Source organism: Microtus pennsylvanicus, chromosome 4 (assembly GCF_037038515.1).
Source record: "Microtus pennsylvanicus isolate mMicPen1 chromosome 4, mMicPen1.hap1, whole genome shotgun sequence".
Lineage (NCBI taxonomy): Eukaryota > Metazoa > Chordata > Mammalia > Rodentia > Cricetidae > Microtus > Microtus pennsylvanicus.
In genome coordinates this window covers 11814784-11842372 of record NC_134582.1, presented here as the reverse complement: position 1 = coordinate 11842372, position 27589 = coordinate 11814784, and the positions used below count along the sequence as shown (strand labels likewise).

Below are 27589 nucleotides of genomic sequence, written 5' to 3'. Positions count from 1 at the left end.
GCCCCGCATGTTCAGGACCAAACGATCTACGCTCGTCCGGCGTCTCTGGAGGAGCCGTGCGCCCGGCGGCGAGGACGAGGAGGAGGGCGTGGGGGGTGGCGGAGGCGAGCTGCGGGGAGAAGGGGCGACGGACGGCCGGGCTTATGGGGCTGGTGGCGGCGGCGCGGGCAGGGCTGGCTGCTGCCTGGGCAAGGCGGTCCGAGGTGCCAAAGGTAACCACCATCCCCATCCCCCAACGTCGGGTGCAGGGGCGGCCGGGGGCGCCGAGGCGGATCTGAAGGCGCTCACGCACTCGGTGCTCAAGAAACTCAAGGAGCGGCAGTTGGAGCTGCTGCTCCAGGCCGTGGAGTCCCGCGGCGGTACGCGCACCGCGTGCCTCCTGCTGCCCGGCCGCCTGGACTGCAGGCTGGGCCCGGGGGCGCCCGCCAGCACGCAGCCCGCGCAGCCGCCCTCGACCTACACGCTCCCCCTCCTGCTGTGCAAAGTGTTCAGGTGGCCGGATCTCAGGCATTCCTCGGAAGTCAAGAGGCTGTGTTGCTGTGAATCTTACGGGAAGATCAACCCCGAGCTGGTGTGCTGCAACCCCCATCACCTTAGTCGACTCTGCGAATTAGGTAAGAAGTTGTTCTGTGCCCACCTTTCGTTCCCTCTGGCGCGGAAGTGCTGGTAGAGTGCCCTAGGGTATGTGTACCCCCCCTTATGGAGGAGACCTGGGAACTCAATCAGGGAAGGGACAAGGGGAAGCTTGGACATTCCTTGGGGTTCCCTTTCAATATTCTATCGCACTTCCCCTCCACCCTCCGGAGGAGGACCATGGATACTGCTTCTGCTTATAGTGAACAGACATGCTGCAGAAAATGAGACACTTATTTCCGGGTCAGTAAGGGAATACAGAGCGAAGTGGGGGATCACGCTTCCCCCGCACCCGGAAAGGCGTTGAGGTGTGTGGCCGAGTTGGATTCGGTCCAAGCCCGCCAAGCAAGGCTGGGAGAAACTAGCTATAAAAGCTGGAACGTCTCCTCTCCTTTAGTAAATAATGACAGTCACGTGGGGGCACAAGTGGCCCAGATACTGTCCTGGCCTCCACAGCTTTGGAGTTTGGGGGCAGTGGTAGGATGGAGACCGAATTGGGTATCCACTCTCAGCTGTGCCAGCTTCAGGGTGAGAAGGAACAAACAGCCTGGAGAAGTTGGGTGGCTTCTCCTTTTTCCTTTATTTTGCACCGAAAAAGCATACAATTAGTGGTCTTAGAACCCCAGCCCCCTGAAGACCCTCTTAATTACCCTGGGGCCTGCGCTTCGTGGCTGGAACCCTTGAACAGGTTTCTATCCATATTATCTTCCTAGCTATTCCATGTCTTCTCTTTTCTCCACATCTTTGTGCTTAAGGTGGAGAGGGGCGTACGCTGCTCCCCTCAAGTCTTCCAAGTTCAGCAGCACACTTAGGGTGCTTTTTCTCGGGTGTGCTGGGTAGGAGTCCCTAGGAGTCCCTAGTTGGGCGCGTGGGTGCGAAGCTGAGCAGCGGGGGCGGAGGTGAATTGTGCTCGTAGAAGTGGGTCCGGCCGGGGGAGCGGGTTCTGTACTTCTAGAACGTCAAGCAGCCCCGGGCGCCCCCCACCCTGCAAACTGTTCTGTACGCGGCCCCGCCGGTGGAGTCCTGGCCCAGCCGGTGGTTTCCAGCTCGGCCCGCTGAGCGCGGCGGCGGCCGCAGACGTGGAGGAGCGGAGCGCGGAGGCTGGCGCCAGGCGGTCTCTTTTGTTTATCTGACAGCTAAATATCAAGGCAATCACCGCCTCGCGGCCCTGCCTCCAACCCCCACAGCTAAGACAAACAGTTGGGCTAAAAGAATGCCTGAGTTATCATAAGTTTCTATCTCTGTTTCTCATGGCTCAGTCTTTATATTCTCTTACTTTTTTAATTTCAGAGTCCCCCCCTCCTCCTTACTCCAGATACCCAATGGATTTTCTCAAACCAACTGGTGAGTAGATGGTTTTTCAAAGGTCTTTTCCTTTCTTAGAACCCTGGTTTCTGTGTCTAGCTTGGGGCCTGGGGTGGTGCATGGCTTGCTCAAGGTAGTTACAGTTTCTTCTGTTGCAGGTTTGGTAGATTGTCCCTGTTGTTGTGATTGGATTCCCCCCCCAATAAAGATAGCTAACCCCCTTCCCAGACATGTTTTACAATTTGTTCCCTTTTTATGCATTTGAACCGTGTGACGGAAGTTAGTTCAGCTTTAACACATGGAGGCTTTTAATCCATTGAATGTCTTGGGAGCCAAATAGGACAGGTTGATGGAAACATTCTGAAGCTTTGAGAGCGCCAGAAAAGTCTGTGGGTAGCGATAGTTAAATGGATGAGGAGAGGAGCGGTTCAGAAGCCTCAGACGGGACCAGTTCAGAGGGGATTATCTCTCCCAGTTCAGCCCCAGTTTTCTCCTGGGGTTTTCTCAGAATTCTTGGTAGAGAGACCATGAAAGTTTTCGGCATCGGTCTGCCTGCCTGTTGCTTTGTCACTGGATGGCAGGGGGCCAGGGCAGAAGCCCATTTGAGGCTGGCACCAGCCCTATTGTGGTTGTCTGCATTCAACTTCTGGCTGGCAGCACCAGGGCCCATCCCTGTAGAGCTGACAGTGCCAGGGGACAGGGTCAGCAAAACAGATTGGGGATGACAGCAGGGACAGGCCCCTCGTCCTACTTGCACAGGAAGAATTATAGAATCTGTCCCTGAAAGCCTGGTTTTAATGGGGTTAACCTTGTTTTGTTTTTTTGTGCCTGTTATATGTGGCGCTTATAAAAATGCATCTTTGCTTTGCCAAGGAGAAGGACAGCAAAGGGGTAGGGTAGGCACTAGTTGTTAGCTCTTGGAACCTTCTGCTCCAAGAGTTTGGGCTGTTGCCCCCCCCCCCATAAAAATTTTGTGGGGACATTGTCAGTAAATTAAATACTTAGTGAAGTGTAAGTGAAGGCCCGGCTAGCCCTCCCTCCACAAATGACACCAGTTCTCTCAAGTTGGGGAGGCCTTGCTGCTTGCCTGGTGCCTGCATACTAGGTGGCCTGCAGAGTATGTGATATTTTGCTTTCGGTTTACAAAACACCAGATAAATGGTTATTAATGACAAGATAACTGGCTCTCTGTATTTGCAACAAACTTTAACTGGCATTAGCAAACTCTAAGGACTCTAACGTGCTTGAGTTTGTGGCTTAAAGAGTCAAATCATTCCAGGAGGTTACTTCTCCAGGGGTCCCCTTCAGTTCTCTCTCTCTCTCTCTCTGGTTTTGTTTTCCCTCTGTATCTTTCAAATGTGGGGAGTTAACCTTAAACTGAAAGAGAAGTCCCTGTGGCCTTAGAGGTGGCAGCTTTGGTAGTTCCCCTGAAGTCCAGACTCCATAGGAAAGAAGGACCACGTGCTCTTGAGTTTGCTGAAGAGATACGGGGTAAATCTGTTCCGCACGATTTAAGCAGTCATTCTGGCAGGCCAGGACCTCATTTTTGGGGAGTGGAGTGATATATTTATTCATTAGCAAGTGTTGACATTAGGTAGCAAAATGTGTGTAAACAGAGAAGCCACAAAGACAGGAATGTGCCATTTCCAAGGAGGGGAGCCACCTTCCCCAGATCAGCCAATAGGAATTGATTAACCTGCCAATCTGAAACCCTGGCAGCTGGTTACTCACCCCAAATGTTTTGCCTAACACAAAGCAAGTAAAGGGACCCAAACGCAGGCACCATTGTGTAAGGAAGAACAAGGAAAGGGCAGCAGAAAAGCCCCTGCAGAGGAGTGGTCAGGACAGACCCGGCAGGCTCAGGGACTGGTCTAGGGGGCAGGTTTTGCTAGTTGTGGTGACTTGGGTACTGTAGGGAGACAGATTGAGGGGGCTTTGCTCTCACACATTTTTCTCCCCACCCCGTGTGTGGGAAAGGGCTGGGACCTGGGGATTCAGTTATTCTTTCCCAGCCTGAGTTTGAAGAGTTTGGTGTTGGGTTACAGAGGTGAAACAGGAAATAAGGTTTTACTGTGGACAACTGTTAGAATCTTAATGAGACAGCACAGCTGAGGAGATCCCTTTTCTGACATCTCTGTTTGAAGGGGCTGGGATCTGGTATAGTTGAACTGGGAGCCTTTGGAGGCTCTGGCAGGTTGAACTAGGAACTCGGTTTGTGATGGCTGCAGCCTCTTGAAGTACCTGGTCTAGGACTACGCCTTGTTCTGTGTATAAGCTGGCCCAAACAGAGTTACCTGCAGGGAGTGTTGGATGCCTGGACCTCAGGGCAAAGTGGCTGTGACTTGTGGGCTTGGCAAGGCATGAAGGTGTTCCCGTTTCCCCCACAAGGAAAAATAACTTGCTGTTTGTTCCTAGATCTCATTTTGTAGAGTTGGGATGCTTGAAGGTACCACTTCCTGTTAGCACTGTATCTGCTGCCCTGAGGCTGGGGACTGGTTGCTGAGATGGCCTCTTCATGCAACAGCCTTCTAAGCCTAGCAGAACGCCTGGCATCTTGATCTGCGATCTGGTCCTCTTAATTAAGTCTCTTTAAGACTAAGGAGTTTGATTTAGGTCATTCGTTCGTTTATTTCCTTATTGCTTCCATCAGTCACTCTAGAAAGCAGTACCTGGGAAGCTCAGATCTAAGTTGGAAAGAACCTTAACAGTTCCCCAGGCTCTAGGCTGCAGTTTTGTTAGACCTGCTGGGAGAAGGGGGATGTGTGTCTGTCTTCCACAGATCCCAGGGCTTAATTAGGTGTTTGGTAATAGATGGTGGTGGAGGAGATGGGGATGGCCGGGCTCTGCTGTCTGCCAGACTGGGCTCTGGGGAGTAGGAGATAGTGGTGGAAGATGAGACTCTGATTTGAGAGATTTACCATTGTAGAGTGGTGGGTGCAGATCTGTCCCACTTGAATTTTGTATGCTAGGGAATAGCTGGGGGGCGGTTCTAGACACCAGAGACTGGCTGAACCTACCTGGCCAGCGCCAGGGAAGAGGTTTAGAACTTGGTGGCCTGCTTGGGAATGGAAACCCTGGGGACAGGAGCTGGACCCAGGTTGTTCAGCTCCCTGGGTGGCCCCTGGCCCAGTCAGTGGCACCTCAGTTTACCTGGGTGCCTATCGAATGTGCTGCTGCTTCACAGGGGTGGTAGGGAGGCCTAATTAATGTGTGTAAATCCCTCCTGAGATCAAAGGCGATGCAGAGGCCAGAGCACGGTTCATAAAAATCACTTGTGGTTGCATCTTGGAGCTGGTTCACCTTTGATGTGAGCCAAGCTGACACCCTGACTGAGGTCTCCAGGCCCTGCCCTAGAGAGGGCCAGGCTTAGCCTTTGAAATACACCTTGCCCCTGGCATTCTGCCAGCCTGAGCTGGGGGAGTGGCCATGGGGTGTCTTCCCTTTTCGGGGAGTGGAAGAGGGGAATGAGGAGCCAATCTTTAGAAAATGGTGGGGTAAGAATTGTAATTTAGAAAGTACAGGCTTGCACCATAGGGCTAGGACCGCCCTTTCCTGCCCCCCCCCCCATTGTTTCCATTTGATTATTAAGTGTATCCTGTAAAGCAGTATATTCCTGGTAGGGATTATCCTCTCCCTGAAAAAATGAGGTTGTATACAGCCTTCTCTTTCCCCCTGCTAACCACTCCTCCATGCTCCCTCCCATGCAGAAGAGGTTTTTCTTTAATTTTTAAAATGCGTACTGAGCAAGTGCTATATACCCAAGCGCTCCACCTCCCTTTCCTCCCCACTGGAGAATTTTGTTGAAGAGTGAATCTTCTTTCTGACTTTGGGAAGAGAAGACCTCAGAGGGAGGAGGGATCCTCAGCAAAAGACTTCTGGGGGGGACGGGACTGTGTGTTGGGACAGGCTTGGTAGTCTCCTTCCCTTTGTCAGGGACAGGAGGCAACTATTGTACCACTGAAGGGCCGTCAGGGCTACTTACTGGCCTCCAGGCTTCTCTGTTGCCTACCAATGTGGCCAAAGGGGTATGTGCTAATGCCTGGTAGCCTGGTCTTAGAGAACTGGAGTCTGTACAAACCAGTGGAGCCTTGGCTTCCCAGAGCCAAACTTTCTATGGGCACTTGGGAAGAAATTTGGTGTTGGCAGTGGTGCAGAAGAAGCTCCCAGTTCCTGGGGCCTGTGCATTTGCGTTCTTGGGGACTAATGAATTGTGATTCTGGGCGTTATTTTCTGTTGTTGTTGTAACTGCTTGGAGGGAGGCTGTAAGGGTCTGTGTATCTCTCTCTAGGGCCTGTGTGTCCGCGCTCTCTCTCAGCTGGAATTGCCATTGCAGTGAGGTCACCGCTGAGCACCTGGGAGGGAAGGGAGATGCAGAGGAGACAGAATCTGTAGGTTAAGGTCTCGTAAAGACAATGGAAGGAAACCGTGCCAGAGAGATTGTGTAGGAACTGAGGCAGGCAGCCTTGTAAGAATGGGGTTGTCTGGGCAGGTTTCCAGAGGTGGGTTTGGAATCCGTCTGGAAGCAGGTAGAACATTTCCCTCCTGCTTGGTCCTTTCTGGGCTGGCAGGCTCAGGTGGTAGAAGTCAGCGAGTCCACTCAATCCCTACATTTGTTATCTCCATTAAAAGGGGAAATGCTTTTTTTTAAAGGCCACAGTGAGACTCTTGTCTATGGGAGTGGGAGGAAGGGGGCTTTGTCCCCTGATAGAGAAGAGAGAATAGGGTTGAGAAAGTACACTTCCTTGACCTTGGCAATTACCTGCTCTCTCAATGGGAGACTTGTAATGGAAGAGAAATTCCAGTCAGTCTGTGATTGAGCCTGACTTGACCAATGATTAACTGGCCGCCTGGAGCCCAGACGGGTGACAAGGTGCTGTGGTCTGTCTTAGGCTACACCACGAAGCCGAGTAGACCATTAATAATCTGCCTCGTGCTGGCTGTGAGTCAGACCTTTGGAATGTGTGGTCTTTCTTTCATGCTGTTCAGTGTTTGTAAGAATGAACGCTGATTTTGTTAATAATTTATTTATTTTTATGTGCATTCATGTTCTGCCTGCATGTATGTCTGTGTGAGGGCATTAGATCTGGGTGTTAACAGACAGTTGTGAGCTGCCATGTGGGTGCTGGGAATTGAACCCTGGTCCTCTGGAAGAGCAGTCAGTGCTCTTAACTACTGAGCCACCTCTCTCCAGCCTCTGACTCTGTTCTTTTTGTGCTTATTTACCTCCCTCTCTCTTTCTCTCTTGACTCTGCAGCAGCCTGTCCAGATGCTGTGCCTTCCTCCGCGGAAACCGGGGGAACGAATTATCTGGCCCCTGGGGGGCTTTCAGGTAAGACACTCTCTCCTTTCCTAGAAATTGCTGGAGGCTAAAGGAATGGGGGTGGCCTGTTGCCACCCCGACTGGTCTGGAGTTGATCTCATCGTCATATGCCTTAAACTAGACATATCCTGGGTGACTGACTGTAGTGCCCTTCCGCCTTCATCCTGTGGTCCTTTCTTTATGTGCCAGAACCTTGCCCTTCCCAGGAATGGGGAAACTGGAGTCAGCTGAGAGCTGATTGTGCGTGAGACATGCTTTGTGGTTATTTTTTATTTTTACTAAATTTTGTGTGTGTTCATTACTCACATGTGTTCGAAGGACAGCCTGTAGGAGTTTTCTCTTCTTCACCCTGTAGGCCCCAGGGATTGTGTTCGTCATCAGGCGTGTTGGTGGTGGGTGCTCTTATCCTGTGAGCCATCATGCCATCCCTCATGGTTTTTTTAAGCTGCTCCTAACTTCCATTTGTTAACTTTGGCGAGACCTCATGTGCTTATGCTTTTATTTTTGCTCTTGCGTGCATGCCTTGAAGGAGACAGACCCATGTTTACGGGGTACACAGCCCAGGTGCAAGCTGGATCTTGGTGGACTGTGGGGTTCTGTTGCCCCAGGCTTGCTGTAGACAATAGGTGCCTAAGCTGGACAGGCCTTCTTCGGGGCTCACAGACCAAAGGCCTGGACAGATGGATCCAGGGAGAGCTGGGATTGGAGGAGGTACTCTGGGGGGAGAGAGCCTGTGCGTTATTGTCTGTCTCTGAGGAAAAGATACACTCTGGGAGGTGAGGTGAGACAGTTCTTTTCTAAAGATGTTTTTGCTTCATTTCTCCTTACCCTACCAGGTCATCATCATTTATTTTCTAAGAACTAGCTAAAACAAGAGGGAAAGTCACCTGGGGTGGGGGAAATTCCAGGACCTTTCTGGGCACTCAGTATAACTGCTGGCCTTACGGTCGCTGGCGGGGGGGGGGAGGGGGCGCTTGGTGTAGTGTCCCTTAGTGGACGATGTGGGCTCTGCACACCCTGGGCTGTGGGAAGACTCTCCCTGACTAACTGTTGAAGAGTTGTCCCTGTGTGTGGTTTGAGGTACAGTCCATTCTGGACCCACATCCCAGACTTTCCCCTCCAGGAATTGAGCCTGCTGGGAAATGGCTGTAGGGGGACCCTTGTTTGTTTTGATTTCAGTGCAGTGTGTACTCTGACTGTTATCTGAGACTGAGGGTATTGTTTACTCAAAGCTTCTAATGAGAACTGAGCAGGAAAAGAAGGACCCAGAGGGAGAAAGGGGGTGGGCCCTAGCAGGCCAAGGAGGGAGCCAGTATGGCCTGGAAAGTCTGCATCTTTTGCTAGGGCTGAAATGAGCTGAGAGGTCTCAAAAGAAAGGACCAGGAGAGAATAGGAGCAAAATAATAACATGTTCAGGATGCTGTTAACTTGACTTTATTTATTTACTTATTGGGTTTTTTTTTTGTTGTTTTGGTTTGGTTTGGTTTGGTTTTTCGCCGCTCTATTTGTTAAGTTCTGGGTGTGCAGGGAGGAGCCCTGGCTTCTCCAAACCACATGAAATAAGCAAGGGAAGTGGTAGCTTTTGAAAGGGGCTTTTCAGAAGGCTTGTCTTATTGATAACATCTCGTCTGTCTCCTCTACTGGAGGAAATGACGATACCAGGCTGAGAACCACCAGCCTGAGAGCTGCTTACCACCCCGCCCCAGGAGCCAAACAGCATGACCTGGTCAGCGGACCCGCTTTCCTAAAGTTCTGCCGGTTCTAGAAAGGAGCTGGGAAGCAGCATTCTAGTGCCCGCCCCTCAGGCCCCCTCGGCAATGGATGAGGCTCTGCTAGGATGGCATAGTATGTCGTGGTGTAACAGAACTGCAGAAAGAAAAAAGGGGAAAAAAAAAGAGGCGGCCTCCACATGAAAGAGCGTTTGTTTTGAATTTTAGCTCTTGGTTTACTAAATCCCAAGGCTTCGAAGTTGGAATCCTTTCTTCTTTCTGGACGCAGTTGGAGCCATGTATTAATGTGCTGGGGTGGAGGCTGTTGTAGGAAGGACTTTTTGGGTTGGTGCCAATGGTTTGAGGGTATCTTAGAGGAGAGGTGACGGGCACAAAGAGAAGCTCAAGATCCTCTTTGTTCTGGGAATGTCTCTTCGTGAGCCTAGGCAGAGGTTTTCATACATCCTGGAAGCCCAGACCACTGCCTTTTAACAAAGGTGGTGCTAGGGTTGTGTGTAGGGACTAAATGTCTGCTTTGCTTAGTTTGAGGGCTTAAGGGGCAGGGGTGTTGAACGAGGCCGGAGGAGATGGGAAGGGGCTCCTCCTGTAGTGGACTCTGGGGTGAGGTAGGGCCGGAGCAGGATGGGCATCAGTCAAGGTGGGGGGCGGTGACACCCCCCTGAAATAACCTCTCAGTCTCTTTCACAGGCCCTGTGTGCTGCTTTCCTTCCTGTCCTGCCCTGGCTAAGAGCGGGCTTTAATGAATGGGGCTCAGTTCAGGGTGGGAGGAAGGTCGCCAGTGTGAGCCAGGGCTTGATTCTCTTGGCAAGGGAAGAAGGGAAAGCGAAAACAGCCCAATGCGAAAACGTGGTGCCTCGGAGATGGGGGTGGGGCGTGCTCAAAGGCCTAGCCCCTCCTGAAATGCGGGGTGACTCCAAGGCTGGCCCTTCCCTTTCCTGCACGCTTGCAGAGAGCCCGCAAGAGGAAGGGGAGTGGGCGGGGACTGGCCCTGGGAGTAGCGCCCTGGCTTCAGGTCGGAATTCCAGCCTTGCAGTCTGGTTCTGGTTGGGGGGAGGGCAGGGGGACGACAGGCCAGTTCCTTGCAGACCTGCAGTGAAGCGCCACACCCCACCCTTACAAGTTTCCTCAGTCTGGGAAAAATGGGACATTTTTAGAAGGCAGTAATTTGGTTCCAGGAGATTGTACTTTCATTTCTGACAGCCGGCTTTCTGAGACAGATGGATCGCTCTGTGCAAGCATGTGAGTGTGTGTGTGCGCTCACACACGGCAGACAGACAGACAGACTCCTGTGTTGACACTTGAGCGTTAGAGATGCCATGCCAACAGGCAGGATCCGAGAGAATCAGGGCCCTGCTCTCACAAAGTGGCTCCTGCATGAAGTTGTGTCCTGTGTGGGGACTGGTATTTGGAACAGTTCAGAACAGCAGTCCCGTGTTCAGCCTTGTCTCTGGGCACTGACGTCTTTTGGAAGGCGTGCAAATCCAGGTCAGGCCCTTGCTACTGCTTCTTTGACTCGATTGAGTCAGGGAGACCCACCTTGGCAAGAACTGACATAACTGGGAAGCTTCTATAGAGCTGAGTGGAGGAGACAGCCAGGATTTACATCTGGGCCCTCTACTACATCTCAGGGAAGAACTGCTCTCGGCTTAGCGTCTTTGCACCCTCTCTGGAGTTGGGTGGAGGGGCTACCTGTGGCCTGTGCGCAGTCTTAACTGGACTGATAGGTTACCTAGCTGCAGGCCCTTCCTTCAGAGATACTAGCGTTTGGTACTGCCTGGGTCTCTGGAACTCCGCAGAGAGCCGTGTTGGGCCTGCAGCCATTCACAGCTACTTCAGCTTGCAAAGAGGAATTCCCAGGGTCGGGGGTGGGGTGAGGGGTGGGCCCTGGAGACTTGAAGCATGAAGGAGTCTTAGGGGAATTGAAGAAACTGCATCGACATCTCCTGTCTATGCAATCATGTTTATGTGGAGGGGTCAGGGGCCTGGGGGAGGGTGGCTAGGCTAGTTCCTTTGCTTAAGGTCTTAGATAGCTTTTGGTTTCCACATTTGGGGTGGAAGAGTTTCAAGTTAGTACTAAATCGACCATGAGGACAAGTGGTCTCTCTCTCTCTCTCTCCTCTTTGATCCCTGCTGGCATCTGCCTTAGTGTCCGAGGACTTTTAAAAGCACCTATATAATCTGAAATGTCCTGGCTCGGTCTACGGCCGACTTGGGCTAAAACCAAGTAGCTCAGGAGGATTGCTGCATTCTGGCCTAAGGAAAGCCATTCAGCTGATGTGAATGAGTTTTTAACCCTCTGGCATGAAGTTGTGATACTGAGCTAGAAGTCCTGGGCCTCAGGTGACTGCTGTGTCCCCAGCATCTCTGCCTCTTACCAGGTTTGGCTGTGGTTTCTAACATCCTGGGAGGTGAGGGTGGAGCACTCCCTGGTGAGCTTACAGCTGTCACAAGGATGGGCTCTCAGAGTGACCAGCAGTGACCACCTGTTCCCTCCAGGCCACTGTGGGAAATGACAGTCTGGAAATCCAAGAATACAGGTCTAGTCTCTTAACCGAGTCAGTCTGCTGGCTCCAGGCTAGGGCGGCTCACCTGATGCACACCCACACCCCGGTGTAGACCCGTCCTAGGCAGCAGTGGGGCTGTTGGCCGGCCTCTTCTATAGGACCTGAGGTCATGGGCCCCGCCCCTGGTGAACGACTCCCTGATAAACCTCTTTTGTCCTGGAAAGAATGAGGTAGTCAGGCAGGGGTTAAATGCAGGGTGACAGCATTTAAAATCTCTGGAGCAAATTTGGGCTGCTCTGCCGGCTAGACTAGATGGGCCGCTGCCTCTGTATCCTGTCCCCAGGCAGAACCCAGTCCAGCCAGCGAGTGGGGGAAGGGCTCGAGAAGGCCAGGCCAGGGTGGTAGTGGCTTTGGCTGTGCTTCTGCAAACAGCCTCCTCCAGCTCCCCCTTGGGCCTCTTCTCAGCAGAGCCTGCCTGCTATAGATGGCTTAGACCTTTTGAGGACTTCTGGGACCAGCAGCAGTGAAAGGAAGAGGCGTCATTCATGAAAGGGTTTGGCTTCTTTTGCCTCTTTCCATATTAACCCCATAACAATTTCTCTTTCTATGGCATTTCAGATGATAGTGGTATTTTTCTCTTCCTGAAAGCGTGTAGGGCGAAGTGTGAACCCTCACACACCGTAAGCAAGCGCCCCACCATGAACTGTAACCCCAACCTCTAGGTTGGTCTTTGTTCACCTAGTGTAGGCTTTGCTCTTTGAGCAGCACTCCAATCAGGAGGCAGAAGTGGTCAGGTCGGCCTAGACTGCAATAGTGAATTCCAGTCCAGTCAGGGCTACATGGTGAGACCCCGTCTCAAAGAAAAAAAAGAAATCTTTTAAAATCTTCAATAGCTAATATGACAAGATAGGATGTTGCTTTTAATGTCAAACATCCTGTCTTACGAGCACGTGTTATCTATCATCCTGGTAAAAATAAGTGATTACCAAAGTCAGAGTTAGGTGGATCTTTGGGTTCAATGCCAGCCAGGGCTGCCGAGTGAGCCTGTACCAAAACAAAACAAAGAATAGCCCTAACACAGTTGTTTTAGCCTGGTGGGTTTTTTGTTTGTTTGTTTTTAAGTGCATTTATAGCCCTCGAATCTGAACTTTTTCTTTGAAAATGTTTCCTTAGGATGGTTTATTTTATTGTGTGTATGAGTGCTTGGCCTGCATGTATGTCTGTGTTCCACATACGTGCCTGGCGCAGGAGAAAGTCAGAAGAGGGCCTCAGGTTCTGTGGAAGTGGAGTTACAGACAGTTGCAAGCCGCCATGTGGGTGCTGGGAACTGAACTTGGGTGCTCTACTATAGCAGCCAGTGAGCTTTAAGTGCTGAGCTGTCTCTCCAGCCCTTGTTTGATTTCAGAAACCTTTGAGGAGAATGTCCTCCTATGTGTTCCAGTTGCAAGAGTGCCCCTTAGGGCTGCGTTCCTTTTGGGGTGGTGATGTGCAGTTCATGTGCCCAGTGTTCCTGGTGGTGCATTCGTGCTACGTGGACTTTGCCAGAGTTTTGACAGATGTGGCCCATAGTGACTTTTAAATGTGTGCAAGTGTTATCTTATCCCTGACTAACAGTGAGTGATTAGTGAGAGAGGTTTCTCACCTGTGCTGGATCCTGGTTTCCATAACACCTATAGATCTCTGGGACCATAGGTACATTGATGGCTATCTGTTCACTGTCTCAGTGTTGAGATTTCTCCTTCCCTCCCTCGCTCATTCTCTCTCTCGCTCTATTTTGGTGTGTTTGTGTGTGTGTAGGTGTCTGTAGGTGTGTGTGTAGCCCTGCCTGTCTCCTGACTGCTGGGACTAAAGGTGTGAGCCACCACATTCTGCTCAGTGTTGAGTTTTTCAACCTTCCCATTTCCATGCAAGTTGGAGAAACCTAAGTAGGAAACTTGTTTTCGTTTGTTCCCCAAGTCTGACCTCTCAGTCTGGGGTACGGGGAAGTGCACCAACTCCTACTTCTCTCCAGGCGCCACGTCCCGGGGGCTTGCCCAGTGCAGTGACACACAACCAGAGAGGGTACAAAGGCTAGCTTCCAAAGCCTAGTGACCCAGACCCTTTCAAGGCCACTGGAGCCTCAGTCCACACGACATCCCTCCCGTGTTCTCTTCGCGGAGCCTGAGAAGAGGATACTGTATGTTCAGCCATCATTGGCCCTCACATCTTTCTCCGTGAGGATTGAATGGCCCAGCATCTGGCTGCCTGCCTACTGTCGCACGGAGGCTTCCTCTTCGGGCTATTTTCAGAGGGAAGATATTATTAACTGCTGAGGCACAGTCCTCAATTTAGTGGCTAACACACCAAGAAAGCTGTATTTACTTGATTGCAGTTAGTCCTCTTCTACACGTCGGTAGGAGGGGATGGCCTTCCCTGGCCTTTCTTCTCCCCGTGAGGTCACCTTGGGGACCCCAGCCATTGGCCCAGTTCCTAGAGGAAGCTGCCTAGAGCTGATGCCTGCCTCCTCCTAAAGGTGTAGGAAAACAACACCGTTCCTGCTTAAATGGAGACAGTGCGGTGAAGCTGGGAACTGGGCAGGCAAAGGTGGCTTTTTGATGGGGTGTAGGACAGTCATTAAAGCAGCGATAACTTTCACCTTGTCAGCTAACAGGAAATATCGGGACAAGACAGGAAATTGCATCATCGCTCTCTTTTTAGGAGAACTCCAGAAAGAAAGTTCATGAAGAGTAGTGTGGCTGAGGAAACTGCCGGGCACTGCCCGCTCCTTTTTCTTTTTGCCCCCTTCTTCCCTTCTGTTCCCATGAGGACTTTTAGACCATTTTCTTTAAGAAAGAGGCTGTTTGAGAGCTTTATGTTATTTTTATTATTACAAAAAATATTTCCCCAGAAGGGGTCACCTTCAGTTGAAACGCTAACTGCAGCCCTTATTTCCCAGTTTACTGTAGAATCCTTCATGGGTTTTTCAGCTTCCTTCCCCAGATGGTGAGGCCAAGCAGCTCTTGGCTGGGAACTAATTTTGGTTTGGCTTCGGTATCCTAAGCCTGAGCTCCACCCAGTGTCATTAGCTCAGTTTTAACTTGCAGGGGAAAAAAAATAGTAAGAGTAGGTAAGAATTTACTCCATCCAGTCTTTTTACACCAGAGTTGTCTTTCTGGAGAGGAATCCGGCATCAGGCAGTTCGGTCTTCAGTGCTGTCTGTTTGCCGTTCTCGCTGTCCCTGAGGATTGAACCGGCCTTTGGCAGTCCACCAGTACAGCTATATAAGTTGGTCCTGTGGCTGTCAGTGCATCAGGAAGGCCTCCCCCTCAGAGGAGGGGTAGACCTGATACAGCATCCATGTCTTCATCCCTGCACATCTGAGGCCTCTCTTTGATGCCCTGCTCTGATGGCTCGGGTTATGAGATCCTGCTGCCCCAGAGCAGGGGAGGTGGAGACCAGAAAGAAAGACTGTGTGTGGCTGGCTGCTCTCACCCCCACCCTCCCAGCTTTTTCCCTTAGCGTGCTTTGTTTTGTTTTCATAACACAACAGGAGCCCTGGGGTGTGTAAAAGCATTGTTGAACACTTGCTGAGGGTAACTTGTCCAAACAGAGCAGGACGCCAAAGCAGAATGCTGTGGGCAGGTGGTGTACCCACAGAGGTTGCCTGCCCGGCGCCTACCTTGGAAACACCTCTCAGCCTGTGCCAGCCACTGGCTGGGCATCCATTCAGCCCAGAGCAGGGGAGTCTGTCTTCCTACCTGCAGAGTCCAAGACAAGCCATGGCCCTTCTGGCTGGCCCTGCTGAGGGACCGTGTCTTCACTCTGCGTCTCTCTCCCAGGTGTGAAGTTCAGTGGGGCGGTTGTTTGGGAGGAAGCCGATGTGCCGATTTATATTCATTTCTGATATTTCCTGAGAAGTTAGCATGTACCAAGCTCTGTAGAGTGTGGAGGATTAGGGCCTGGACTCTGAAAGGATGGAAGTCAGAGAAAAAGCCTCCCCGAAGGCAGGGGCAGCTTTTTATGTAGTCAGCCTGCCTAGCAGAGGTGCTGGGATGGATGGCTGGGAGATGAGCAGGCAAGACTTTCCAGTCATGAGCTCTGCCACTGCTCTGTTGAAAACTGAGCACAACAAAGTTTGTAGATAAATAGAGGTCTCCTCCTCATGGTCTGGTTTCAGCCCCTGCTGCCTCGTAATAGCAGTGATTTAAGGCATGATGCTAACTTATCCTGCAAACCCCTGCTAGGATCGGGGTGGAGGGTGCACAGTCTGCAAGAAATGGCCAGGGAGCTGGGTTCTTAATGAGACCCCCGGAGTGTGTGTGTGTGCCTGCATGTGTGCGCAGCATTGCACAGCACCCAGTATTTTGACAGCTAGAGGAGAGACGGGTATTTCCACACCCTTTGAGCGAGGCCATGATTGACCTGGGGTTGCTTGCTTGCACATAGTAATCTATGAGTACGTTTAGCAAGGTGTTTCACTTCTGTGCACATCTTGCCCTGGGGGTTCCCTGGGGACCACCTGAGACTTCTTTAAGCTCTGAGCATCCACTGATTTAATTATCTTCATGCTTCTCTGGTGTCTTGTCCAGCTGTTGATTTGGAGCTTGCGCCAAAGAAAGGGAAGAACTGGTCCCAACTCCAATTTCACCTTGTGGAGCTGGGAGCTTCTGTCCCTTAGCCAAAAAGATACACGTAGGTGAGCCGGCCTGTGACTGGCCGGTGGCTCTTGTATTCGTTCATTTCTCTGTGGTCTTTTTACTTTTAAATCTGGGACCTTCGCTCAACCGACACAAATGAGTCCAGAACCAAGATAATGATAGTTTGTGACAGATTTGCCTGTCTGCACTTTTTAGGGGGTGGGTGGAGAGGTTTTGATCATTGCCCCAAGCCCCTAGGGAAGGTGAGGGCCATCTGAGCTGTTGGGGAAGTCTGTTGTGGTGTGTGGGGATTCTTGTTAACCCCATGGCAGGCTGCCTGTTAAACAGGCCCTCCCCTCATCAATCAGTAACCAAGGGGGGAAAGAAAAAGTTCTCCCGGCTCTGGGTGTGCCTACTACTTAAAAGATGGGCCCCGTTTCTAGTTCTAGGGGTATTTCTTGAAAGAGTCAGAAATCCTATGATTAGCCCCCTTCCACTTCCCCATGCATTTGTGCTTCCAGAAGGAGGCTATATCCTGTAGGGCCTAAAGACTGATTTACTGTGGCCTGAGAGTTGGGGAGCATGACCACACACTGTTGTGTTGTGGACCCCAGTTTTCTCATTTGCAAAATAAGGGGATAAGCTTGGTCACCAAATCCACACCCCTCCCCAAGATCTGCGATGCTTTGACTCTTGAATTCAAGGTTGGGGAAGCCAGTGTCTAGGGAGTCACCAGCCTCTGTCTGCTCTAAAATAAGATTATGGTTCTTTATGCCTCTTGGTTTGCGAGCTCTGCTAAGATCAATGAAAGAGGAGGATCCTCGGCCCAGGGAAAACTTGCATATACCCGCACTGACATTTGCATACGTTTTAGGGGAGTAGGCTCAGGGTGATGGATAAGTTGCCCTGGAGAGTAGGGACTTGCTTCCCTTCCCTTGCTGGGGATCAAACCAGAGTCTTCAACACAACTAACAGGCGCTCCGTTGGTGAGCTGCCTGCCTGCCTGCTAATCCCTTTTTTTCAGTGGTAAAATATACTTAACAAAATTACCAAATCACTGATTTCTAAGTGTATATATCCCACACAGAGAAAGTGGCTGGGGGTGGCGGGGAGGTGAGACAGGGCACTGCAGATATACTAGCCAGATTGGAACCTACATCATGTGAGACCAGAAAATCCTCAGAATTTGGGCCACTCTACAGAAGGGCAGCCATGCATAGTGGACTCCAGGTCCTTGCGGCAACACCCTTGCCTGGAAGAGGACTCTGGGAGCCTTGGCCTCCTGCACTGCAGGGGTGGTGCTGGAGGGCAGGCAGGCGGGGAGACTCGGGTCTAGGAGGTCCTGGGTGCTTTGGGGGTGAAAGGGCTGGGATGGCTGAGCAGTGAGTGTATCCAAGCTGGGGAGATTAGATTACAGGGACAGACAGAAGTAATGATTAACTTTTCCAGTCTGCACACTGTCTCCAGGCTGTCTTTCTGGTTTTCCCCTGTAAGTACAGTGCAGTCCTGGCCTGGCCAGCGTGTCCTGGGTTGTAAAGAAAAGAGGAATGAGGGTTGGGAGGGAAGAGGGGAGGGAGCTTGCTGGAGAGAGAGGCCTTTCCATCAGATCCTGTGCTGGAATGCATTCGCTGGAATGCCGTAAATATTCAAAATGCCTTCCCGTCCAACAGTTTTCATAATTGTTGTGGGCCAAGGGGAGCCTGGAGAGGAGGGGGTTGAAAAGGATGCTTGTTCCTCTATTCTCTTGCCCTCTGAAGGTTTTCTTACCCTTTAGGAAAGCCTGAGTGGGGCGCTGGGAGAGTTGGAGCTGGTAGTGGGTAACGCTTGGGGACTGGGTTCAGTGTGACGTGTGGCCTTTTAAAAGAGAGGTCTAGGGCCAAAGCAGATAAGATGGTTTTGTGTTCTCTGTGACTGAGAATTTTTGCCTTTTTGGAAGACTTAGTGTGTTCATCATTTATATTAGAAACAAGGTTGTAAAAGTTAGCATACAGCCTGGCGGTGGTGGCACCCGCCTTTAATCCCTGCACTTGGGAGGCAGAGACAGAGAGCTAGTTCGTTCCAGAGAGGGAGGGAGGGAGGGGTGGGAGGGAGGGAGGGAGGGAGGGAGGGAGGGAGGGAGGGAGGGAGGTTAGCGTGCAAAGCAATGCGTTTCGTTATGGCATTTTTGTGCCTGTATATGTCATACTGTATAATAGGATTCTTGCTGAACTTCTAGCGTGCAGCTGACATACTAGAACGATTATTGAAAAGAGCAAGGAGAACTCTGATGGCTCCCGGTCCTTTCTGTCAGTTCTTGGGTGTACATTTATTTAATTAGCATCCAGCGATGCCTCTGCAGGTGAACCCAGATCAGGAATGTAGTGGTTCTCCAGACTGGCAGGCGGGTGGTTGAGCAGGATTTGATTCAAGTGGACTTTGTCCCATGGGTGCCCCACTTCTTCTGTTTTCTGGGGGCCTGACCAGGTCCATACCAAGAGAAGATACTGGGGGCTCCAGATGGTCAATTACAAAAATCCACCCTCAGGAGATGGCTGAGTTATTCTGGGGGTCATGGTAGGAACTTGGTCGTAGGTTGTGGAGGGGGAGGGGAAGAACCATGTAGGCAAACTCAGAGGTAATTAGACTGGATGTACACTCAGCAGCAGCCAGAGAGGCCATTTACTGTAAATATTATGAATGGAGTTGGCTGGGTTGGGAGTCCCCACCCTTCCTCTGAGCCTCAGAGCTGGGCAGAACCGGTCTCCTCAGGCGGCGGCAGCAACAGTCGGGTACATGTTATAATTTGCATGGCTGAACACAGGGCCACAGGAAGCCGTGTCAGCCCAACTGGCGAGACAGACGAGAGTTTTTGATTTGTGCGGCTTCCCTTCCCTTCAGTTTTACTCTCTGCTGGCTAAATAGTGCTGAGGAGGGACCCTCTGGCTAGGGGCTTTGGGTGGGTGGGACTGGGGTGGGGAGCACGGTAGTAGTAACACCTCAGAGCTGGAAGTCAGTATTCGGCATGATAATGTCTTTAAGGACCAAGTTACTGATCACCCTTCTAGACCAGCAGGCTGTCTGGAAGTTTGGGGTAGCAGTTTGCAGGAGGATGGTTACAGAGAAGCTGCTGGGCTCCAGACAGGGGTAGGCGCGGGAAGCGGGAAGTAAGAGGTCCTTTCTTGGGGACTCAGATTTTTCTTTTCTTTTCCTTTTTTTTTTGGTTTTTCGAGACAGGGTTTCTCTGTGGCTTTGGAGCCTGTCCTGGAACTAGCTCTCTGTAGACCAGGCTGGTCTCGAACTCACAGAGATCCGCCTGACTCAGCTTTTTCTAAAGATGAAGAGTGACAAGATAAAGAACTCGCTTGCTTGGAATTAAAGAAACAACAACCAAATTGGTTTAGAGTTGGAAGTAGCTCGCTCTCTCTCTCTCTCTCTCTCTCTCTCGGGTGTTTTGTTTTTTTTACAAATTAAATGCAAAACTGTGCCTTCCACCTCAGAGATTCTCTTACTTTGGAAGGGAGCGGAGGTAAATGGAACTGGGCTTTGGCGACTCCTGGTCGGGTCCTTTGTACACTGCAAAGTCATCCGGGGCCAGAATGAGTCTAGGGACCCGTTTTGCCCAATCTGCCTTCATATAATTTATAGACAGGTCAAACTGATCAGTCCCGGGAGAGCCAGTCACTTGGCCAAGGTCACAGAGTGACTTGCTGGCCAGGGAAGCTGGTGCACTTCCCCCTTCTTGGCTTGGCTTAAGGGAACTGGACCCTGAGCATTTGAGAGGACATTGGGAACAAGGGCTTTTCGTGGCCTGAGGTAGCTGCCTGCCCGTCTTTTTTGGGGGGTGGGTGGGGAAGACAGGGTTTCTCTGTAGCTTTGGCTGTTCTGCAACTCTGTGGACCAGGCTGACCTCAATGAGATGCACCTGCCTCTGCCCCCCCCCCCCCCCCAGTGCTGGGATTAAATAAAGGCGTGCTCCACCACCTGGCTGTAGCTCACCTTTTGATCCTGGATGCGAGATCCCAGTTCTTGCCTTGAAGGTGGGATGGAGATGTCAAGTCTCAGACCGATATGCCGGGCCTTGGGGAACCGCACCAGTGTGTGGAAATGCTTACTGAATGTTGTTAGCCTTGGCCCAGAACTGTCCTCCACTGGGGTGATTGTCTGGGCACGAGGCATGTATGGGTCAGCTTCTTTTTTGTTTTTTTGAGACAGGGTTTCTCAGTGTAGCCCTGGCTGTACTGGAACTCTGTAGACTCAGGCTGACCTCAAAGTCAGTGATCTGCCTGTCTCTGTCTCCCACGTGCTAGGACTAAACGTGTGTGCTGCCACCGTGGGTCAGAAGATGATTGGGTGTGTGTGGCATACCACGTGATGGTATCACTTTTGTATCAAATTGTCATAATAACTCAGGCTGGCACAAGGAAACCCGTTTTTAGGATGAATTTGGAATTATCCCACCAGAGTTGGGATGTGCCATTGGGTGGGGGGGAACCTAAGGAAGGTCAGTTTTAGTTAGGGATTCAGCTGATTGGACCTAAGGATCTGGTGGGGAGTATCCTGGCCTTGAAGGAGGGTCCATAACTTCCTTTGACCATTCCTCCCAGCCCAGCAACCATCTGAGATACTGCAGAGCGTGGGGGTGCCAGTGGAATCCAGCTTTCTTAATGTAGTCTCTGACACCCAGATTTCACACCATGATCCCCTTAGTGACGGGTGGGGGTTGTAGGTTGAGTTTCAGCGCTCCCGGCGGTGGAGAATTAACCAGAAGCATTCCAGCTTTCTTAGTTAAGTTGCTCCAAAGTCCAGAGTTATCTGAGCTGTTTCAGGACCTCCTGGAAGTCAGGGCTCTATTTCTACCCATGTTCTAATGAGCTTGCAGGCATGGCAGGTTCAAGTCAGTGCTTTCCCTTTTTGGCTGTGGGCTTTGATCTTTGCCTCCTTGTTCTGATGCAAATGAGCCTAGACTGAGTGTTGGACCCCTCTTGTTTATTGTTGGTCCTGGAATGGTTCAGGTGAACTCAGAATGGCCAGCTTTAAATGGGGGAGGAGCAAGGCAGTGGTGCTATCGGTCTGTGAGATATCTGGTGTAGAAAGACAGGCTTGGTCAACTGCCGGGTGGGGTCCCGAGGAGGGAGGACCCTTGACCTGTGGCTGCTAGGGCGTTGGTAGTCAGTGTTTGTGTTCCTTGCGGCTGCCTTGAACCTTTGTGTCTACTCGCCTGCCCTTTGTTTGCCCCGACCTGCCTGGAAAGGCCTTTGGGAGCAGGGTTGCTCCTTCGGCGCCCTTCCTGTTTGAATTGACTGAGCAGGCGCGCATAGGCCATCACGAACCCTTGGGTTTGGGCAAAGAAATACCAACCTTATAATCCCAGCCGGAGGTGAGAGTGGGTGAGACCCCCTCCTTTGCCATCTGCAAAGCAGTTGGGGGCACAGTTAACCTTGTGAGTGCTAGTTCCTCTGACTCTGTCCATTCTGACTTTATTTTTTCCAAGCTTGTTTCTCTCACAAAAGGTCCAAATTCTAGGACACCCCTCCCCATCAGTGGTACCTGTTCTGTGTTTATAAAGTGATATTTCTTTGCCAGAGCCCAAGGGTATGATATGATGGCCTATGAGCGCCTGCTCGGTAAGTCCAAACAGGAAGGGTACCCAAATGTATGTGGATACTGTGGTCGGGCCTTTCTGTGACAGGAACCCATGGATGTTTCTGATGACCTCATATTCTCATGGTTGGGGCTCTGTGAGCTGAGACCTCAAATTCGGCCTTTCCTTTCGTGTGCTCTTCCTTATCTCTCATACCTTCAAGTTTTATGTCTTTACTTATTTATTGATCTCTTGTGTGGATAGATATATTACAACATGCTATGCTGTACTTGAGGAAGTCGGGCGGGGGGGGGGCTCCCTGCCACCATGTGGGTTTCAGGGATCAAACTTGATTGTCAATCTTGATTGCCAGCTCCTTTTCCTAGTGGACCATCTCGACAGCCTAAATGTACAGTTTTGGTTTTGGTTTTTCAAGATGGTTTCAAAAACCTGTGTGGCCTGGCTATCCTGGAGCTCTTTCTGTAGACCAGGCTGGCCTTAAGTTAGATTTCTTCTGTTCTTAACTTGTGACCTTGAGTTCTAATTACCCCGTGCCAGTGAGGCCCTAAGTATGAGGGTCATTCATGAGTCTCTGGTCCACAAAGTGTCTTGTCTGTGTTCACTGGTGACCAGGGGCGGCAGCTCTCCTTGCTCAGTGGTCTTCCCTCTGCAGACACTGTAAATCTGCCCCTTCTCAGTACCCTTAAAGGGAAGATTTTATACCTTAAGGAAACTGTGGAAGGGGAGGGGCAAACACCTTAATGGAATTTTAGGCAGATTCAGCATTTTTCTGGTATTGCTCCAAAAATTCCCTTAGCTGCAGTAAAAAATTGTGAGCAGGCATCTGATTAGTGAGCCTTTTACAATGTAGCTTTTCTTTCGGATGCTTTAGCATGAGCACACATAGTTTGAAAACAAGCCCCTGTACAGTTTTCTGGGGAGGAAAGGTTGAAAACACCAGAAAGGTTATAACGCTGGGAGAAATAAATTGACGGGTGTAGGGGGTTGGTGTTGGGAATATGAGCAATGGGGTGGGTTTCCTGTCCTTTTCTCCCCGCTCCTCCTGTGGTGACCAAGACTTCAAAGACCCTGTCCATGCGTCCTGGGAAACTCTGGTAGATATGCACCTACCCTGACCCTTGTCAGGAGACTGCGGCCCAAGTCGGGTAACTGGTCCTTAAGTGAGCCTAACCAGCCAATATTCGGGCCAAGGTTGTTTGCACTGGGATGCGCACTGAGGATGCTGATGTGTACTCAGAAATAGTCTAGGTGGGAACAAGGGTAGGTGTCCAGCTGTCCTGTGTGGGGCTGGAGCCTAGGAAGAGCAAGTAGGGGTCTCCCTGTGGTGTGAGGGGACACCCACACTGCCATTTATCTGGGCTGGGTCATTAACCCCCACAGAAAAGGGCTTTTTTCCTGGGGGTGCCTGACAGTAAACTGCTTGCGATGAAAAAAACCAGGCATGCTTCCCTTCCTCACTCCCTCTCCCCCACAGGCCTCAGGCCCCAGCCTCTCCCAGTTTGATCTGCCCCCCCCCAGGTTTGCCTGGCAGACAGGACCCCCGCCCCTTGCTGAGGAGGCCAGCAGGCCTGGCACTGGGAGCAACTTGATCCCAGGCTCCTCCTCCTCCCTCCTTTGCCTTCATTCCCTTCCCCCTACCGTGTTGTCTGGTGCCAGGTTTCAGTGGGGCTGGGCTGCATGAAACAAAGCATCCAGGCCCCTCGGAAAGTCTCCCCAACCTCTTCTCTTTTTAGCCACTCCCCAAGTCTTCCTGTCCCTGGCCAGGTTTTTTTTTTGTTGTTGTTGTTGTTGGGACACTTTGGGGAGCACTCTTGTGGCCAGAAGTGTCTTACTTCATTGGGCGTCAGGGTCGTTGGTGTGGCTTCCAGAGCTGAGCTCCCTCTCTGCAAGAAAGTTCAAAGATTGCCAGCGCTCACGAGTTTATTAGCAGTTGATGGATCCTTTGCAGGAACAAGTTAACGCCTGATGAGTCACCTTCTGCGCGGAGCCCTCGTCCCTCTCTTGTTTTTCCTATGTTCTAGTGTGTATGCAGGCACAGACACTCCGTATACACACACTCAGATGCACGTGCAGTCTTGTGTACTTGGGGGGGGGGGTTGGGTTCATGGCAGTGGGGGCAGGGGGCAGTGCAGGTTTGTGATTCAGGGATAGGAATCCACCACTTCCTCGGTCTTGGCACCCCCTTTGTGTGTGAACTGGGCATGGATTGGGGAGGCCAGTGTTGTGTTGGGTGTAGCTGAGGACAGCCGCTCAGGATTTGTATGTATGAGGCTACCTTGTGGGTTCCAGTCTGCACAAATATACAGACTTGCGCATGGGATGTCCCTCCCATCCAAACCCGACTGCTGCTTTGAAAAAAAAAAAAAAGGCAACGGAGCTGCCTGGATACCAGGTCCTGACATGCCACATGCCTATAAAAGTTGGAATGGATTGATGTTCCAGGCTGCCCTGGGTTACCAACAAGGCTGAGTCCTGTTGGTCCTGCCCCTGCATGGGGATAGCACTCATCCCTCTGAACCCAGAAACAAAGGACACACAAGGACACCCCCCCCATAGCTCCATCTTCAGGACCCACCAAACCTACCTACCAGAGTGGGAGAGAGGCAGGAGGCTTCCAGTTCTGCCTTGGTGTCCCCATCCCCCGCGCCTTCCCCTCTTGCCTTTCCCCATTTCTGTTAACAAATACAAAGACTTCCGGTCTCCACCCTGCTGCCACAAACCACAGCGTTCCTGTAGCCTGGCGGGGCTGGGGAGATTTATAGTCCTCAGTCTGAGGCCTGTTCTCTTGGCTAGAGTTAAGGGAGGTAGCAGGATGGCGGTGCAGGGGGAGGGACTTTCCTCACCTAGTCCCCCTTTAAAAGGTCTCAGAACAGTTGTTTAGGAAAATCATCTTGGCAGCTTCACCCCAGGCTTCGAGGCTGTCGTGGGCTGTGCCAGGGTGGACTTGCAAGTCAGGGAGGGGGCAGGTGGAATCCACAAGAGGTAGCCTGAGCCGTGCAGGGTCAAAATGGAGTGGGGGAGGCACCTCCAGGGACGGCGGACGGCAGAGAAGGACCACAGGATGGTCACATTTATTTCAGACACAGCATCTTCTGTCTGGACCGGCAGTGGTCTAGGCTGATGCCCACATGCATGCTGTAATTTGGCATCTGAACTTGAGCTTCTCTTTTGTACGGGTTGCTGCCGTCACACACGCAGAGAGTTGGTTTCTGTTGGGGAAGATGACTTTTTTTTTTCTTAAAGCCCCCAGAGCCACCCACATCTTTATTTTTACCAGCTGGCTCTTCCTTCTCAACCAGGCACTGATGTGAGAATTGGATGACTGGCCAGCTACAGAGGGTGCTGGCTGCCTGGCTTCTCAGTGTGACTGGGTCACCACCCAGTAGGCCAGCTTCCGTCACCCTAGAGAGGCTGTCGCTCAAGGTTCCATCCAGGGGATGCGATTCTAGGCTATTGCTGAGGCCTTTTCCAGCTCAACACAGCAGAAAATAAGTTAGCGAGGGTCTTGGGGTCTGTGTCTCTCGGAGATAAGTAGGCCCAGGTGCTGATGCTGTGGAGAGAGAGAGGACAACAGTAGTAAGCCCCCCCCCCATATGCTCAAAAGTGGTTTAAGATGTCTTAGGCTCCAGGCTCCCCCCATTAGCATCACAGAGCCTAGGTTGAGTCCAGGCTTACCCTTACCCCCTCTTTTTGTTTTCGCTGGTTATGGGGACTCGAGCATGCGTACAAACGTGTTTATTATGTGTTTTGATTTTAGGAGGGAAAAGAACCTGGTCACCATCACCGCCAACTAAGTCCGCCATTTTTTGTTTTGTAGATTCCCAACTTCTTCTGGAACCTGGGGATCGGTCACACTGGTGCGTGGTGGCGTACTGGGAGGAGAAGACGCGAGTGGGGAGGCTCTACTGTGTCCAAGAGCCCTCCCTGGATATCTTCTATGATCTACCTCAGGGGAATGGCTTTTGCCTCGGACAGCTCAATTCGGATAACAAGAGTCAGCTGGTGCAGAAAGTGCGGAGCAAGATTGGCTGCGGCATCCAGCTGACGAGGGAAGTGGATGGCGTGTGGGTGTACAACCGTAGCAGTTACCCTATCTTCATCAAGTCCGCCACACTGGACAACCCGGACTCCAGAACGCTGCTGGTGCACAAGGTGTTCCCTGGTTTCTCCATCAAGGCTTTCGACTATGAGAAAGCTTACAGCCTGCAGCGGCCCAACGACCACGAGTTCATGCAGCAGCCATGGACGGGCTTCACCGTGCAGATCAGCTTCGTGAAGGGCTGGGGCCAGTGCTACACCCGGCAGTTCATCAGCAGCTGCCCGTGCTGGCTGGAGGTCATCTTCAACAGCCGGTAGTTGCGCGCGGGGAGAAGAGGACAGGATGGAGCGTGAGCCGAGCAGGCCACCATTCAAACTACTTGCTGCTAACCTTTCCCTCCCGAGTGCTTGCTTTTCATGCAAACCCTTTGGTCAGTTTTGCTGTTAACCATTGTTGGTTGTTTTGTTTGTTTTTTGTTTTTTTTTCCTTCTCGTTCTTATTTGTGTTTTGTTTGTCTTGTTCTTTGAGAAATAGCTTATGATGAATTTGTTTGTTTTTTGTTTGTTTTTTTGAGGTGGTGGGTGTGGTTGACAGGATACCCCAATATAAAAATGGGAAGCAAAAGTCAGCACTGCCAAACATGGTATATGAAAGTAGTGGGTACTGCCTTCCCTTCAGAGTGGACGTCCCCAAGCGTGTAGGGGTGTGCGTGAACGGCAGATGGGGGAAATGCTTTTTGTGTTCCTTATGGATGTCCCCAGCTGAGAGACCGCAGTTTCAAGCTGTGTGCCCTTTGGACATGCTCAGTGGGGCAGAGTCAGTACCTGGGCAGACTGGCAGCAGGTGTCGCAGCAGCTGCCAAGGTTTGCCCCAGCCTGCCGAAGCCCCTGCCCTGCCTCCCCCCTTTTAGGACTCGGGCCTATCCACAGGCTTCTGAGAAGCCAGCCTGCTAGAGGCTGAACCAATCGTTTTCATCCCTGTCTTACTGCCTCCTGTCACCCGCTGCCATTGTCATGTCTGTCTTTTTTGGCCATCTGCTCCTGGATCTCTCTCTTGAGATGGGCTTCCCAAGGGCTGCAGGGACAGCCCGGACACAGTATTGCTAACCCAGGACCCTCGGGGTGGGGGTGGGGGCCCTCAGCTGGTTCCCCCCACTGTGGTTTTTCATCAGGTTCCCCCAGGTGTGGAAAGTCAGCTCAGCACCTCATCCCCCAGCCTGTGTGCTGAGCTCTGTAGACCAGCGAGGGGCATCCCGGAGGGAACTGCTCAGTGGCCCCCCTTCCCACTGAGAAGGGTGTGGCCCTGCCATAACAGAAGGTACCATCCTAGGCTGACTCCCAGCTCTTCTCTCAACTCATACACTCGTATGATAACTTTGACACTGTTCTTAGCTCAATGAGCACGTTTAGACTTCAACATAAGCTATTTTTCTAACTACAAAGGTTTAAGTGAACAAGAGAAGCATTCTCATTGGAAATTTAGCATTGTAGTGCTTTGAGAGAGAAAGGACTCCTTAAAAAAAAAGCTGAGATTTATTAAAGAAAAATGTATTTTATGTTATATATAAATATATTATTACTTGTAAATATAAAGACGTTTTATAAGCATCATTATTTATGTATTGTGCAATGTGTATAAACAAGGAAAATAAAGAGAAGATGCACTTTGCTTTAATATAAATGCAAATAACATGCCAAATTAAAAAAGATAAACACAAGATGGGTGTTTTTTCTATGGGTGTCATCACCCAGCTGAATGTTTTTCTAAAGGAGTTTATGTTCCATTAAACAGTTTTTAAAATGTATACTTCATCCCATGTTGTTCAGCTGCTTCTTTTGCTGGGAGGGAGGCTGGGAGGTTC

The 27589-nt window shown here is 51.2% G+C and overlaps 1 protein-coding gene across 2 annotated transcripts; it reads left to right on the top strand.

Moving 5' to 3' along the window:
- Smad7 (SMAD family member 7) lies at positions 1–27532 on the top strand. 2 transcript variants are annotated; one of them, XM_075968260.1, is made up of 4 exons: positions 1–614; positions 1924–1977; positions 7196–7267; positions 25507–27532. In XM_075968260.1, the coding sequence occupies exons 1-4, from the start codon at positions 8–10 to the stop codon at positions 26043–26045; spliced, it is 1272 nt and encodes a 423-aa protein (XP_075824375.1). In that variant the 5' UTR covers positions 1–7; the 3' UTR covers positions 26046–27532. The 2 variants fall into 2 exon arrangements, with proteins under 2 accessions (XP_075824375.1, XP_075824374.1); XM_075968259.1 differs by having other exon boundaries at positions 7193–7267.
- The last annotated feature ends 57 nt before the right edge of the window (positions 27533–27589 follow it).

What these genes read in the sequence shown, in the direction of transcription:
- Smad7 (XM_075968259.1), top strand. Translation starts at nt 8, where the DNA reads ATGTTCAGGACCAAACGATCTACGCTCGTCCGGCGTCTCTGGAGGAGC. An exon ending in TAGTCGACTCTGCGAATTAG is followed by an intron (nt 615 to 1,923) that starts GTAAGAAGTTGT and finishes TTTTAATTTCAG; the next exon opens with AGTCCCCCCCTCCTCCTTAC. An exon ending in GGATTTTCTCAAACCAACTG is followed by an intron (nt 1,978 to 7,192) that starts GTGAGTAGATGG and finishes TTGACTCTGCAG; the next exon opens with CAGCCTGTCCAGATGCTGTG.